This window comes from Platichthys flesus, chromosome 7 (genome assembly GCF_949316205.1).
Source record: "Platichthys flesus chromosome 7, fPlaFle2.1, whole genome shotgun sequence".
Classification (NCBI taxonomy): Eukaryota; Metazoa; Chordata; class Actinopteri; order Pleuronectiformes; family Pleuronectidae; genus Platichthys; species Platichthys flesus.
In genome coordinates this window covers 926,818-942,884 of record NC_084951.1, presented here as the reverse complement: position 1 = coordinate 942,884, position 16,067 = coordinate 926,818, and the positions used below count along the sequence as shown (strand labels likewise).

Here is a 16,067-nt window from a genome sequence, read left to right as displayed (position 1 = left end):
CAACAATGAGTGTCAGGCTCTGATAGACAAGGGCATCCGCTTTAACATCCGCTTTAATATGCGCTTTAACAAGCGCTTCCCGGCTACACTGATTGTGAACCAAAACGAGACTGTTGTGGAACACTAAGTTTGAAACACAGACATGCAGAAAATGTTCTCAACACACTTGAATAAAGTCGAACAGGAAATGCTGTGACTTTCGTCTTGTTTGATCTGGAAGATTACCCGGACACGGCTCCTTAGACTATACTTTTAAGATCATCTTTGGTACTTTTCTGTTTCTGTTTATTTGAATCGTTTCCAGCTGTTTCTCTCTGATCACATTCAGCAGGGAGAAACATTTAAACATCGGACAATCCACGCAAACCTTTTTACCATTTTTCATTGAACCGGGAATTTTTACAGAGCATTTAGTTGGAGAAGCAACAGCTCTCCATAGGATTTGACAGAGACAGCGACGGGCGAAATGAGCAGGTGTGCTTGATAATCTGCGAGAGGGTGGATCTCGGGACGCAAGGGTTAAGGCTGGGTTAAAACGGACTATTTTTTATTATGGTTCTCCGATGGCTGTGAGTGCTGAAAACAATTCACCGCCAGAACAGTAGGTGGCGCAACGTTTTTCTTTTTGTCGAAGACGAGCTTAGAGAAGCCTACCTCATGATGTCTTTGTATGTAGAAGTCGTTGATTGTTTATTTACCTCCTCCCGGCTTTCCTCACACACAGTGAACAATCATCTGTGGGTCTTTGTACGTACTCCTAGACGGGTTGTATAGGTGCTAGTGCCTCCGGACCTCTTCCACTAGGCTTGGCTCTTCAATGTTGTTTTCCATAATATAAATCGTAGTTGTGTTTGGGTTTATTGTGATAAAGTAAAGGAAACAGGAAGTGTGAAGTCCGGAAATGTGATATTCCGGAAATGATGTCATTAGCGGACCAATCACAGCCAAGGGGTATCCGTAGGCTCTCCGACTTTCCAACGTATAGTTAGAAAAATCTGAGGTGTACGTAGAGCCCCCCGAGGGCTCTCCGAGCTGCTCGGAGTGGGCGTTCCACACCAGAGAAGGCGTCCCCATCTGTCTGTGTCCTTCAAAATGGGGTAGCATATATCGGCCTTAAGCCTGACCTGCTGCCTCCTATCTGTCAGAAAATTAGTGATTAACTGACATATGGAGGCTGGTGCAGAGAACTGGGAGAGTTTGGGAAAGATCACATCCAGCACCCGGAATATCAGCACTGACGCCCCCCCCAGGGAAGTGTGCTCTCCCCAATGGTCTTCTCCCTCCACACTACCGACTGCACCTCAGGATACCCATCTGTTAAACACCTGAAGTTCGCAGACAGCACTGCGGTCATCGGCCTCATGGGGACGGTGATGAATCTGGGTACAGATGGGAGATTGAACCACTGGCCCTCTGTTGTGGTCAGAAACAACTGGAGCTGAACAAGCTCAAAACTGTTGAGATGACAAGTGCCTTAAGGAGTCAAATTCCTTGTAAGTGTACAAGCTGATTCTGATCTGATTCTGTTTGTTTTTGTTATAGCAACTATACTGTCTTGACAGAACACTTAAACATAAGACATTTAAAGGAGTAAATGGTGACCTGGCTCTACTATGTTTTTTCTTTTTCAAAATATGTAGTTTGATAACGACATAAAATGGTAAATGGTTTTGTATTTACTCAAAGTGCTGTTCAGTACAGTTTGCCATTCACTCATTCACACACACATTCATAAAGTATATCTAGGGGATTTTCTATGAGAGGAAATTCAGGGTGTCGAAGGACACTTTGGCATACAAATGGAAAAGACTGTGATTGAACTGCTGACGTTCTGGTTAGAGGACGAGCGCTCTCCCGCTTAATTATAACTGCATTGTACTAATGGTTCACTTCTGTTTGGTCTGGATCTTTTTTATTTGATGGCTGACCAATCAACAACTTAATGAGTAACAGAAGTTAATTTCGCTACTTCTGGTAGTGGAGTTAAAACATGGTGTAAAAAACCTAGTTACGAGTCAAATATAATTGTAGGGGGTGCAGACATTTGGATGACACCACATGAGCAGTCAAAGTAATTAAATTGTATTTGTATAGCGCCAAATCAAAATATAAATTATCTCAAGGCACTTTACATAGAAAGTTAAGACCTTCAAAATTATCGAGGGAACCCAACGGTTCCCACAATGCGCAACACTTTGGCAAGTGTGGCGTGTTATCAATAACAATAGAGTCATCAGTGATTTTTTATCAGAGATACAACCTTTAACTAAGAATATGCTTTCCCTCCAAATCATGGGAATGAATATTTTCAATGACTGGTATTCGAAGGAACTTGGATTTGTTTCTTAATTATTTGAAAATTATAATTTAATGTCTCTCATGATCTGTAATGTATATGACAGATCTTTGTTTGTTCATATTAAATTAATACATTATTGTAGGGGGAAAAAACTGAAAATAGTGTTGATGGCGTATGTTGGTGTAACTGTGTGATACTATGCTAATTGTTCATGAAACAGACATGGTACACATGGGTCATATTTTGGGAGGTGGGCCTCCTAAGATCAATGATCACAAACAAATATTTCACCATTTATTTCTCATGATTGTCACATTTCATTCAAACAGCTCAAAATTACAGTGGGAATGGTTGTTATATTGAAAATAATAAGAGTGGCATTATATATATAATGATATTATCAATGATAGCAGCACCAGTTAATAATAATAATACTAACAATCAGGCAGAGAGAGAGAGAGGGAGAGAGAGAGGGAGAGAGAGATAGATATCTAGAACAATGATTCGTTAAACCATCAGTAGTAGGTTTATTCTGTTCAGAATTGGTTTTAATGTCAGAAATGTGAAATATGGCTCATTATGAAATCTTGTCCCATGTCCCAGCTGATGTCTTTTTATCTGTAAAATTACATCATACCACAGTCTAGATTAACATACACTATATATCAAATTATAAATACTCTCCATGCTGGTAATTTAGTAGCTTTATTGGAGAGGAATATCTGCATGTATATAATGTAGATGATATGTTGATAATCTCCTATGGCTGCTCATCAGCTGTGCAGTTAATGTTTTGGGACTATTTTCAGCCTGCCAGTGTGCTAGTCTGGGCTACCCTCGGGCACACAGTGCAAGAATGATGTTACACACATCACCAAGGTGGTCTGGAGAGATTAGCACCCCTCATTACACGTCATCTCTTGGCAATGTGCCCTGGGGGATGGTGGGATCAGCAGGTTTTGATATAGTACTGTACTTATCAGTCAAAAGAAAAGTGTTCTGTCATATAAATAACCACACTAGGAGTCATTGGAGATTGTAGCATACAAAGCACCGTTTGATCCTCTTCCATCTGATCCCCCCGTAAGAGTTGAAAGTTGTGAACATGTCTATTGCTTCTCGCTGTACCACACAATGTCACATCTCTCTCTCTCTCTCACTATGACTTTTGTATTATACTCCTGTGTAAGATAGACGTTCCTTATTAACTCCTAACAGTGTTTATATGAATATAATGTAGATATAATGAATGAAATCTATTTCATTGGTAAATTAATATGTTTTACATTGTTTAAGCCAGGGGTTCTCAAACTTTTGCAAGCCGGGCCCCCCCAAAGCTGGTTAACGGTAGTTGGGGCCCCCCGCATGTGTAAAACAATAGCTTCAGCCCCCCTAAAAAAGTTCTAACGACGCCCCTGCTGCAAGTGCAGGAAGGTATAACTAAGGAAGGAATGAGTCTTTGCTCTCTGCATCTCGCGTTCAAATGATAACACTCCTGGAACGAAACAGTATTTGATTTGCTTGTGTCAGTCCAGCCCCTTGCATCTCGCCACTGAGGGAGCTTTCACTAACCAGTGACAGGTCGTCTTTCTTTAAAAAAATATATATATATTATTATAATTTTTTTATTTTTTATTTTTGTCTGTGACATTGCGCCCCCCCTGGAGAGTGTCCGCGCCCCCCCAATAACAGGATGTTCTTCAGAAATAGCAACCTATTAGATTATAGAACTACAATTCAGACCTCATACCTTCTGAATGTTGATAAACAATCCGATGGAGTGGTATAAGGGGAGTGGCAAATCTTTTTGAGTTTTTTTACCTGTTGCGCATTGTCCCTTTGTTTTTGGTCATTGTGTGTGTGAGAGAGAGAGAGAGAGAGAGAGAGAGAGAGAGAGAGAGAGACTACAGTTCATTAACTGTTCTTAACGTGAATGTTTAATATAAAAACAGCCTTTGTGAGGTTTCTGCTGTGATCACTGTATTTCCAAAGTAGTCTCAAGTGGACTCAAATACATACTAGTAGGGGAGAGCGGGGAAATGTGAGACATTTTTTACATTTGCTCCCCTCTAGGCGAGTTAAAATGATATATCAGTAAAATGTACACATTTCCCATTAATTCAGGAAGTTTTCTAGCAATTGAAATGATCAGAATGTCTTCAGGACACAGGGCAGTGAAAATATGATTGTTTTTAAAAAAGTGGTCTTGTGTTTCACTTTACCCCAGTTAAGGGGTAAAGTGAACCAGACAAATCAAGGGGGTAAAGTGATCCACTTACTTTTTTAACTTTAAAACTACCATAACAACACATGTTGCTTTAGGTAAAATCCTGACAGCTAGATTGACAACCACACATTCCAAAACTAATATTGGACTAGTGACAGAATCATGGGGATTAGTCAATTAAGCACATTATTATTAGGATTCATGTGATCTCTTGCACACTCTAGCTTACCTTCACATTGTTTCTCAGTCCAATTGGCAGGGACAGGGATATTGTTTTCTCTGAGTATTCAAATGCCAGTTCACAGCACTTAACTGGAGCAAGGCCATGGAACTGGTCAGCTAGGTGTTTCAAGTGTTTGGCAAGCTCCTCCTCCATATCATCTGTGAATATTTCTATCCCTTCCAGCTTTTCTTAAGGACTTCTTTCCTTGCATGACCTCAGCGGCTTCACTCTCCATCTCTGCGAGGGGTGTTTGGCCCCAGGTTGTCTTGTTGTTTTCTTGGCATGATGGCTTTTCTACAATGTGCATGACATTAAAAATAAAACATATATAATGTAATATAACACTAAAATATGTTTAAGACTAAACTTAACTTGTGCTTCATGGTGGGGTAAAGTGAGACAGTGTCTCCCACCCTCTGATACGCGATCCACAAATCGTAATCCATGGTGTGGCCACAGCTCCGGGGAAGGGGTCACGTCAGTTACATGTACTGATTAGATATGAATCACTTTGATGTCATAAGGATCGAGAAGAGGAAGGAGAAGCTGGAAAGAGAAGCTCTGTGTGTCATGTGTCATAAATTCCCTATTCACCTTAGCGTCATCAGGGTTTGATACAATGATACAGGCCGAACTTGGGGGTACACTGAGGCTCAAGGTAAATCTGACTGGGTACTGGTTTGTATGGTAGGACTATGAAAACCATGTGGCCCACTCAGTAGATCAGACATCAATACCTCCATGCCTTTTTAAACTAAATGCTTACTATTTTAGAACATAGGACAAGTTACTTTCTGCCGCACTAGTTAGCTCTAACTATAAGCTTTATCAAAAAGTAAGGTTTTAAGCCTCTGAAAGTGAGAGATTATTCCACAGCAGAGGGGCTTCAAGGCTTAAAGCTCTGGTTCCTACTCTACTTTCAGAGACTTTAGGTACGACAAGTTAGCCTGAATTCTGGGAGCGGAGTGCTCTAGTGGGTTGATAGGGTACTAACAGCTCTTTAAGGTAAAAAGGTGCCATATTATTAAGGTTCTTGAATTTTAAATTCTATTCTTGATTTAACCGGAAGCCAGGGCAATGTTGTCTAGCGCAGCTAAATCATTAGATAATGTATCTCTAAGGTGTTTAGGGCCAAGTAGTATAACTGGGTTTCATTGGCATAGTAGTGGAACGTAAAACTGTATTGTAAAGCCCTTTGAATGGTTATCAGGACTAGAAAAGTGCTATATAAATACGGACCATTACCATTTGCCATCTATCTGGTAGTTGGTATTCTGCAGTGAATGTGAGTGCCTGGTTGAAAAAATCATTGTGTGTAGCATGTTGTAAGTGCGAACAAATATAATACAAAGGCAGGAAACAGGATACTAGCACACTGGTGTCAGGGTAGGTGGGTTTTAAGTAACTGGTAACACACATTAATTACATCATTATATGTTCACAGCTAAAATCATGCTGACATAATATGCCCTTTCCATGTGTTTGTCCAGGTAGTCGGATGGATGAAGTGTCTGATGTAGAGTCGGAGCCTGACCTCCCTCTGAAGAGGAAGCAGCGAAGGAGTCGCACCACGTTCACAGCGGAGCAGCTGGATGAGCTGGAGAAGGCTTTCGAAAGAACCCACTACCCCGACATCTATACCAGGGAAGAGCTGGCCCAGAGGACCAAATTGACTGAGGCCAGGGTCCAGGTAACACAGTAACATCCATCCATCAATCCATCCATGATGTTGCCTGTATCATCTGTGCGATTGTCTGACAATTCGTGCTCTAACAGCAAAGGCTTTGTCACTCTCTGGTAACAAAATGTGACCAACAGGAAAAGCTCCTTCCACTGATCAATAAAGGGTTAATAAATCATTGCTATAATTTAGGGTGAGGCCATATATGCTTTAAAAGCGATAAGTAAAATGTTTTAATCATGCACAACGTAAAAGCCAGTCGGTGTATGTTGGCAGCTACAAGAGTAATGTCACTTTGGCTTTGTGCCAGTTAACATTTGAGAAGCAATGTTCTCTAGCATGTCAAGATAGTGAATGTCGCTTGACCTGTTTGACTGAAATTATTTGTACATGTACACTATGTCACATTATTGTGATACTTTACAGACCATCTAGCATTCACACAAACTGGACATTTATCCAACACTCTGCCGTCTCAGCTAAGGAAACTGTTTTGACAGTTCCAGTGTCCCAGTAAATCTTGGGAAAATACAGTGGAGCTCTGACAACAGCTGTTCAGCAGTGGGGTTTGGGGCACATTCCTCAAGCCTGTCTCACTCCCTAACATCTTGGGTGTAGTCTGTTTTTCCCACCACTTTCAAGCGCACTTCTCACTGAAGCATTCCTAGATCAAGAGTCTGGGCTGTCTCGTTGGAGCTTTAATCCACAGCCGCAAAAATGGATCAATCAAAAGACTGTAAAGCAGAGACAGTGAGAAACCAGTGAGGCTTGAAACAGTACACTGAAAATTTAACCTGCAGACACTGGTCATCATACATTCCCTGACACTGGTTTCAGTTAGATATTTATAAAAATAAAACAGGTAATCTAAACTTGCCAAGTCTGGTCTTGAGTCAAGGTCCAAGTTCCCTCTTTCTTGAGCTATTAATCCTATTAAATGGTCGCTAGAGTGTTAGAGTTGGTCAGTCAAGTGCAAGGACTAAAGGACATGATTTAGCTAGTTTCAAATTCTGATTGTTAATAGAATTCATGTAGAGAGCAATGACAAGTAAATGTAAAAAAAACGGGCTTGGCACTGATTCTCTAGGGAAACATAAAACCTGTATGATTGTAAAAATATCTTACTGTGCAGGATGGTTGTAATAAGGTCGTGGTAACAGTCTGTGTCAAACTGTAGCATTTCACAATTAAAGCTTGTCAGATGGGGTGTTGAATGTTAAGCTTTAATTTAAACAAAATGAATATTCAAGCAGAGACTTGTCATCAACCTGCAACACTTTTCTTGTGAAAATGTCAGTAGTGGAATGTGTCTAAGTACTTCACTCAGTTCATATTTCAGGTACTTGTACCTGAATAAGGAATTTTCTTTTATACCACTACTATCAGATATTGTTCTTTTATTATTTCCCTACAATGATTAATATTATTATTGACATGTGGCTGTACTTTTACAATAGAGACATTGTATTATATTGTTTAACATATTTAAATTAATGAGGAGCTTTTAGAATACGATGCTTTGTTAGTAAAACAGTAAATGCAGCACAAGTAAATAGGATTTTATCATTGCATTGTATTAACTATTCAATGCTGCCAAACACTGTATGTGCCTGCAAACAGAAGAATACCCCATTGAAATGTATTTTTGATCATTTTTAAAGGTTTGGACTATGTGTGACTTACTTAAAATATGTGCACCTACCCATTTAAAAAAAGAAATATATTGTGTTTATATTTGCATGAAGGGAGCTAAACACAATGGTTCTGCAGTTCCTATTTTCCGTTTGCTACACACTAATAAGTTATGGGTCTACTAAGAATATGGGATAATACATTAAATAATTAAGTATATTCAAATCTTTACTTTGCATCAAATTCCTATCACACACACACACAGTCCCATCATTTCTCTGCAGAAGGAATTGGACTGGTGAGTTGATCAGACTTCTTCTGCCTTTTTTACAGAAGTACCTCTGGGCAACAACACCTGTTCTAATTATTTGAGTCTCCTGTACAGAAATAGGAGTCCAAATGATGTTCTCCACTTGAAAGGCATAATTTCATTTGCTCCAAATGAAAAAAGCTGATTCCTGGAGAAAGTGAGCGGGTAGAGAGCTGGAGGCAATACAGATTCGTGCAACGACTCTGGATGTTTGCTATGTGCATGTATTAACTTGTGAGTGATATTGTATGGACTGATTTAAATAGCATAAATGAAAAAGAATCACGTGCCTGTATTTTGTAATGTGGGACATTTTAGCGTTTGGCTGTAGAAGCACCTATGTCCTTTCACAATCTGCCTGATTTGGCTCACATTACTGGACTTGGATGTAGATTTGTGTGTGCCTGAACTATTGACCAGATAATCAACTCACATCTGTAAAACCATGTTGAGCTATCAGTTACTGCTGTTATCTTTCATAACGCGACAATCTATCCACTCTGTTAAATATTCCAAATGTTCAGGTCTCTTACATTCATTGCTAACTGTTCTTATTGATCTCTTATTTTGTGTCTTTGATTTTATTGATTTTATTGTCAACCACTTTGAGCCAAATTTTATGTATGAAAGCTGCTGTATAAAGAAATATATTAGTATTTCAGAGATACAAGATACATTTATTGTCCCACACACATGCACACATGCACACACACGCGACATGCAAGGGGGGAAATTTGTTTTCTGCTATGACTCATCTGTTGTACACAGGAGGACACACAGAGCAGTGGGCAGCCATGCACGGCGCCCCGGGGAGCAGGTGTTAGGGAAGTAAGGTGCCTTGCTCAGGGGCACTTAGACAGTAGGGTGGGGTAGGCACTTTGACAGTGTGGAACAGATCCGGTGTTGTCCGTCCAGGTATGTTGTTTTTGTTGTCACTCCATGGATTCGAACCAGAGACCACCGTCGGATTTTCTGCCAACAGTCCAACTTTCTGCCACTAGTCCACACGCTGTATACAAATCAATTTCACAATTACAATACAGATTTGTCCATGCAGGGGAGATTGATTGAGACAATGACAAACTATGTGTCGCTGTCACTGTATGTCACTGTGTCAGCTAATTTATAATTTTTAAAATGATTAATATGAATGACTCATTATTTCGTTTTCTTTTTAGGTCTGGTTCAGCAATCGAAGAGCCAGATGGCGAAAACAAGCAGGAGCCAATCAGCTAGCAGCATTCAACCATCTGTTGCCAGGTGGATTTCCTCCTACAGGGATGCCAACACTTCAGACTTACCAGCTTCCAGAATCTAGCTACCAAAACAACACTCTGTCTCAAGGTAGAGCAAATAACACTTTGACACTAGTTATATGAGTGACAAATACAAATTTTGAATAGGTGTTGCTCCTTGTTATAGTTTGTTAAGTGTGTGGGACTCTTGAACTAGTGAAAAATATGGGTTGGAAGCTATGCACTGTTGATTAGTATCTTGGTGGACTATATTTTTTTTTTTTTTTTAGTGGCTACATATTGTAAATAAAGAAGGTTCTGGTTTGGACCGTTTAATACTCATTACATTATTAAACTCATGGAAATGGTTGGTTCAGATTCCTGAAATTTACGATCATAGAGAAGATGCTCCATGATGTGGGATTTTGTAAACAGCTAAATTAGTGTTGCAAATGATAAATGATAGCAGAGTACACAGGTTAAAAAATAGAGGCTGCTTGCTAAATATTTTGTACACTTCTGCGGTTTTAGTTAATTGGTGATTTCTCACGTTGACACAAATTATAATAAAAAAATGTTCTTGCATACTGTATATATAGCTAAAATAGTTTAGTGCTCCTCATACTTGCTATTCACAGAGAATGCAGCCCTTGTGACTCAAACTGATATTGTAGTGCAGATACGCTGTGTTCACTTTGCTTACAATTTCAAGAAGTGTTGGCTCGCTACAAGCCTGAAGAGGACCAACTGTCCCCTCCAACAAAAATGTCTTTCACGAAGTAGTGGCCAAATTCACTCAACTGGGTTCCCTTATCAACAATCAAGATCCTGTCGCTTAATGTCAAACTTGACAGGCAGCTTCAGACACTGTCAGAAGACACAAACTTTGGAAATAACTTTGGAGTGTTCTCAGCAACTTACTGTATGGAAATCAGTATCTATAGGAGGCAAAAGCCTAATTTCTTTTTATATAAAGTGCCTCCAGTGCATCCTCAAAAATCAGTTGGGACTTCTCAACTTCTCAGCATGTAGTCCCTGTTTAGTCAATGCCACCACTGATGTATAGGTCGTGTCTGATGCAAAGTGGATGAGAGGCTAAAAGACATTGTGTATGGACAGCTAAACAATGGCAACTGACAGATCACTGAATCACACACTTTTATGTTTTAACAGTTTTTTTTATAGTTTTTTGGGGTAATCAATACAAAACAATACAATTATACAATTACAGCCTACCCATCACACACTTTTAAATGGACTGCCAACATATACTGAGTAGGATGCAAACATAGCAGACCACAGTTTTAAAGTGGTTTTGACTGTTGATTTAATCAGGAAATCGCTTATACTCACACAGTGAAGCAGATACAATATAACAGATTTCTTGATTCCAACATGAACAGTTACCAATCAGCTATTGATTTAATTCAGCTTTATTGCCATAAAATCGTATAGCTAGTGGACCCACATACTCATACACTCCTACATAGTCTCAGTAATTTCTGTCCGCCAAACTGGACCAAACGAAACATACCAGGAAAAGGCACCAGATTTCTTTCAAACCAAACCAAAGACATGAGTTGTAAAAGAACGCTATTAACACAAACAAATAATTTAGTTATAGTTCTACACTCTATTGGAACATTCTTCTTTGTCCACATATATCTTTGTTTTCATCATTGTGGTGCAATGTCAGTGTCAAAACCATATCTCTTGCCCTTCTACTCACCTTAAAAATTTAGCATAGCATAATATTAGGCAGGTGACAAAGTCGATCTCAGCCACAATTCAGTCCATCAACTTACAGCAGCATATCTGTTTGCCTGATGACTCAGATTATCTTTCAATTTGTAAAACTTATATTGCGGTCTATTTAAGCTACTGACCTTCAGCACCTACATTTCATTCTGATTCTGACCTAATCATTGGTATATATTGAAATTGCTGCTCTGTGCGTCACTTCCCATGAAGGCTCATTGAAGAGTAGGAAGGTGTGCTCTTCCAACCTTAAGTTTACCAATTATGCATATGGAAGAGCAGGGAGGTCCCATAACAGACTCGTACTGCCAAATAAAAATGTTACATTTTTGAAATCAATTAAATTTTGAAGAGAGGGTTTCTTACAAAACTATGCTGTTTACTGATAAATCAATAATTTGTTTGGTTCAGTTGATCGCACAGACAACGGACATTGCATGCTTGAGCAATTAAAAGAGATCTGTGTTAAAAACACAGACTGGAGCATAGGGAGTTTTTAGATGGTATACAGTATCTTTAAATACTAAGGTATGTATTCACTGTTGTGTTTTGTTCTTTAGATGGTGTTGGTACAGTTCACCGTCCCCAGCCGTTACCTCCATCTACCATGCACCAGAGTGGTCTGTCTAGCACTGACAACAGCTCCGCCTACGGTCTGGCCTCAAACCGCCACAGCTTCTCCACCTACTCGGACACTTTTATGACCTCCGCAGTACCAAGCAGCCACGTCAACCCTGTCAGCAATGGACTCGCCCCACAGGTAAGACCTAATGGACTCAACATTAAAGCATGAGGATTTGAGCGCTTGTTAACATTAACTCCTGAATGGACCTGTACATTATCCTGATCACTCGTGGGCTGTAATTTATTTCTGTAATCTCAGTCATGCTCTGTTATTGCGACACTCTGGTAGATTTGCTTGTGAGCTTCCTTGCTAGAAGTTAGAAAGGACTGTTCATATCATTTTCTTCTGTTTTTGTGTTTTGTGTAGAATCTGGCATAGAATATGTTCACTGTCAAGGGGGCTGGAGGTGCCTAGAGGTAGCTAGCAACTAATAGCAGATGTATTGACCTTCTGGCAACCTTGTTACAAGTTGTATCTTGTCAGGGGTATGTCCCAAATATTCTCTGGCTGTTTTCATTGTTATAGTGTGTGTGTAAGGTTGTTAGCTAAGTTGAGATTTAATGAGAATCATGGTGAGTAAAAAAATCAGCTGCACTGATATCACCTATGGTAGACCTCTGCCTCGCTGATCTTGATTCTCTCGAGTTAATGTCTATATTTGGGTTAACCTTTATCTCCAGAATAACAATGTCATTAATGGTATGTGAATGTACTATGATGACTGTGTTGTTGAAATGAGTAGATATGACCTCACACATCCCAGTACTAATGGGTTAGTTAGAGTAATACAATGTTACAATACATTTTATCCTCCATCCCTTTGCAATTAGCCAGATCGTTGACCCCATGGATTTTGGCTTGAGTTATCAACCAGAAAGATGTCCATTTGAAGAAAAAATTAATTTCATTCTTTATGGGAAAAGATAAAAAAGACTATTGACTGTGATATAACAGTGTGCCACCTTGTGTAATGAACAGATGCTGCTGTCACTGTTGAAATATACCTGACATCCGACAAACATATCCTGTAGTTCTTATCTAAGTGACATTTGTTTTGATTTTCATCTGAACAATAACACCCAGTGTGTTAACATGGAGCTCCTTGAAGAATATGATTACAGCTGACCTTGTGTTATCGAAACATAACTTTTGATATTCAATTTCTATGGTAATACGTGTACAACTGCTGAGTTATCTGTGTTTCACAAAATCTCTTTGCATCACAGTAATACAATACGTTTTTATATTTTAGACATTAAATAAGTGGTTTACAACATAGGGAGTTAGAAAAGCTGTCACCCCTCAAATAACACTTTAGAATCTGTAATATACAAAAATAAACCTTAACTCATTTGTTTGTGAGTGAAAGCACATATTAGAGAAGTAACCACAGTATTTCACTAATAAGTAAAATAACCAAGGAGGTAATGTTTTCCCTGTGTGACTGTCCGTTAGTTTCCAGGATTATGCAGTAACTAATGGCTAATTACCATGACATTTGGTAGAAGTGGGGGTCAAGAAAGAATTCTTAAAAATTTGATATGGATCCAAATAAATGAGTGGATCGGAATCCACTTTTATTTAATTTTATTTAACTTTCTCTACAGCATTTCCCAAAGATTTAATTAAATATATGGTCTTACACTCAACAGATTCCAAGAGAACACAGACTAAAGTGGAAAGGCAAGTTATTGAGTTAGAGAGAGAACTGTATTTCACGCCTTTTACAGGTATGTTACAGGTACGATCCCAGTGTCCCCCATTTCTGTGTTCTTGGGCAAGTTTCTGAACCCCAAATTACCCCTGACGATATTGCTGGCAGTCTGTGAGTGATCCATGATAGAGAAAGTGACATCTTGACTTGACACAAACTTAAAATGTATATACAAATATATAACCAATGATCTATTTGTAACCACAACCAACCAATAGCTGCCTTGTAAAGATTACGAGTATTTTTTGCAGCATCAGCAATCTTTTGTCATTGTGTTTGTGTCCACACTGTTATGGAAGGTTTCTGGAAACTGGTGAAAGGAGAACTAAGGCAGCAGCTGATGTCTTATGCAGAAGTTTTAATGTTTAATGAAAAGCCATCCCTGTGATGGCAGTGCATGTGTAAATAGAAACCTTTTTCACAGCTTCACCCTCAGAATTTTTACAAGCCCCCTCTCCCAAAGAAAGCCTGCAAAGTGAAGCTTTTTATTTTCAACCACACAAATTCCCACATATCTATTCTGCTTTGGAGCTCTCTTAGTGGGGAGGAGTTATTTTCTCCACTTAGACAGACAGTGATGCTGGACCACTAATCCCTTTCCGTCAGGTCAGACAACTCAGTGACCTGCCACTGAGAATGAAACTATTACTTCCCACAGTGACCTCAACACATCACACAACTAAAAGCAGAAAACATTTCTCCTCTTGCACTCTCATTTCCTCTCTGATTTGTTGTGAGAGGAAGATTTAGCCTGCTTTGGAATGGTGGAGCTCTCTGGCTCACTATTTGATGTCAGGGTGAGAGATAGAGAGAGAGAGGCGGGCGAGTAAGGATAGAATAGAGTGGGTTTCAGTGTTGAGGGATCAGAGCTCCAGCTCTGTCTCTTTGATCCATATCCCCAGGCCTGCCTGCCTGCCTTGCTAACTCAGGCCTCTGCTCGTGATTCCTGACAACTGTCGGCCTGAGATAAGGAGGTGGGGTGGGGGGATGTGGGAGGCCTCTTCTACTACCCCCCACCCTCCATCCCATGCATCCCCCAGCCTACCCTGCACCACTACTCTTTATACACTTCTTTTAACATTAACAATTACCCCCCTAAAAAAAGCAGTGAGGAAATGTGTTGAATTTTATTCAAAAAGGCTGAGCACAGAGGGACATACCCCCAACCCCCTCCCATAACAAAATATACACGCTCCCCCTGTCTAGTGCCCGTTCTCATGCAGCCCCCAGTTCACAGGGTGTTGACATGGCTGCGTGCACCTGAATGTCAATGAGAGTGGTGCCTATTAGTCTCAGCTGCTATTAGAATTTGCACTAAGTACTAAGCCCTTTGACTGGGCGCACTGTCAACTGGCACACTTCCATGTCAACAAATCCAAAAAGATGAGGAGAGTATATTTACATCATTCCCATAATGAGGAATAGAGTGGTGGCAGGGGGGAGATGTTAATTAGAAACTGCCTGGCAATTTTGGCAAGAAGCAAAGCAAAGAGCTTTAGCAAATAAATAAATAAACGACAAGTCCTACTCAAGAAATCTGCCAGAGAAGCAGAGGAATTTAAATCATTCCTACTGATGGAATGTTTGTAGGATATATTTCTCCGTTTGCTCTCCTCCAAACAGAGCACAGGGTGTTGTCTGACTGACTGACTGAGTGAGTAGAGAAGTGTAAAGCCCCTCTATTTCCTGTAGTGGGATTGTAGGCGTTGACTGGCTGCAGTACAACGTGAAACTTACATCTGCTGTTTCATAAGATCAGTTTTTACAAACACTTGACTTCATGTCTACAGAGACTCCGTGTTTCAGGTAGTGTCTGGCTTAGTTATGCGTTTCTCTGCTTTTACCTGTAACCAGGCTGCAGCTAGCCAGGCTGGACATATCTGAAGCTGCTTTCAGACATGCGCTGAACGGAGAACATGCAGACATTCTCCAGAGGGGTCATCAGAGTGAGACCGTCATGAGTGTCTGTGTAGTTTCTGCGGCCAGCCTCCAAGTAAAAACTATGCAGAATGTCCGAAGGAGCATTTTGACAAAACTGCAACCTCCAGCGACAGACAAACATGAAAAAAACTAAAAGGAAAGAAATATCTGCGGATGAAAAATGGTAAATGGTCTGTATTTATATAGCGCTTTTCTAGTCTTGATGACCAGTCAAATTGCTGTATATTAAAGTTTATTGCTATTCACCGATTCAAACACAATCATACAGTGCATCTATTAGCAGCACTTTTTCTACGATGGGGAACTTTGGGATCAGTATCTTGCCCAAGAACAATTCGGCATGCAGATGGGTAGGGCTGCCACTAACGACTATTTTCCTATCGATTAATCTGTACTATTTTACTGATTCGTCTATTAATCTA

General features: G+C 39.9%; 1 protein-coding gene across 2 annotated transcripts in view; it reads left to right on the top strand.

The window, feature by feature from the left end:
- The window catches only part of LOC133957301 (paired box protein Pax-7-like), a 58,981-nt gene that overhangs the window by 17,328 nt on the left and 25,586 nt on the right, over positions 1–16,067 (top strand). For both annotated transcript variants that reach the window (XM_062392811.1, XM_062392810.1), the window contains exons 5-7: positions 6,240–6,439; positions 9,551–9,716; positions 11,926–12,125. In XM_062392811.1, the coding sequence (XP_062248795.1) occupies positions 6,240–6,439; positions 9,551–9,716; positions 11,926–12,125 (566 nt within the window). The remainder of the gene's footprint in view (positions 1–6,239; positions 6,440–9,550; positions 9,717–11,925; positions 12,126–16,067) is intronic.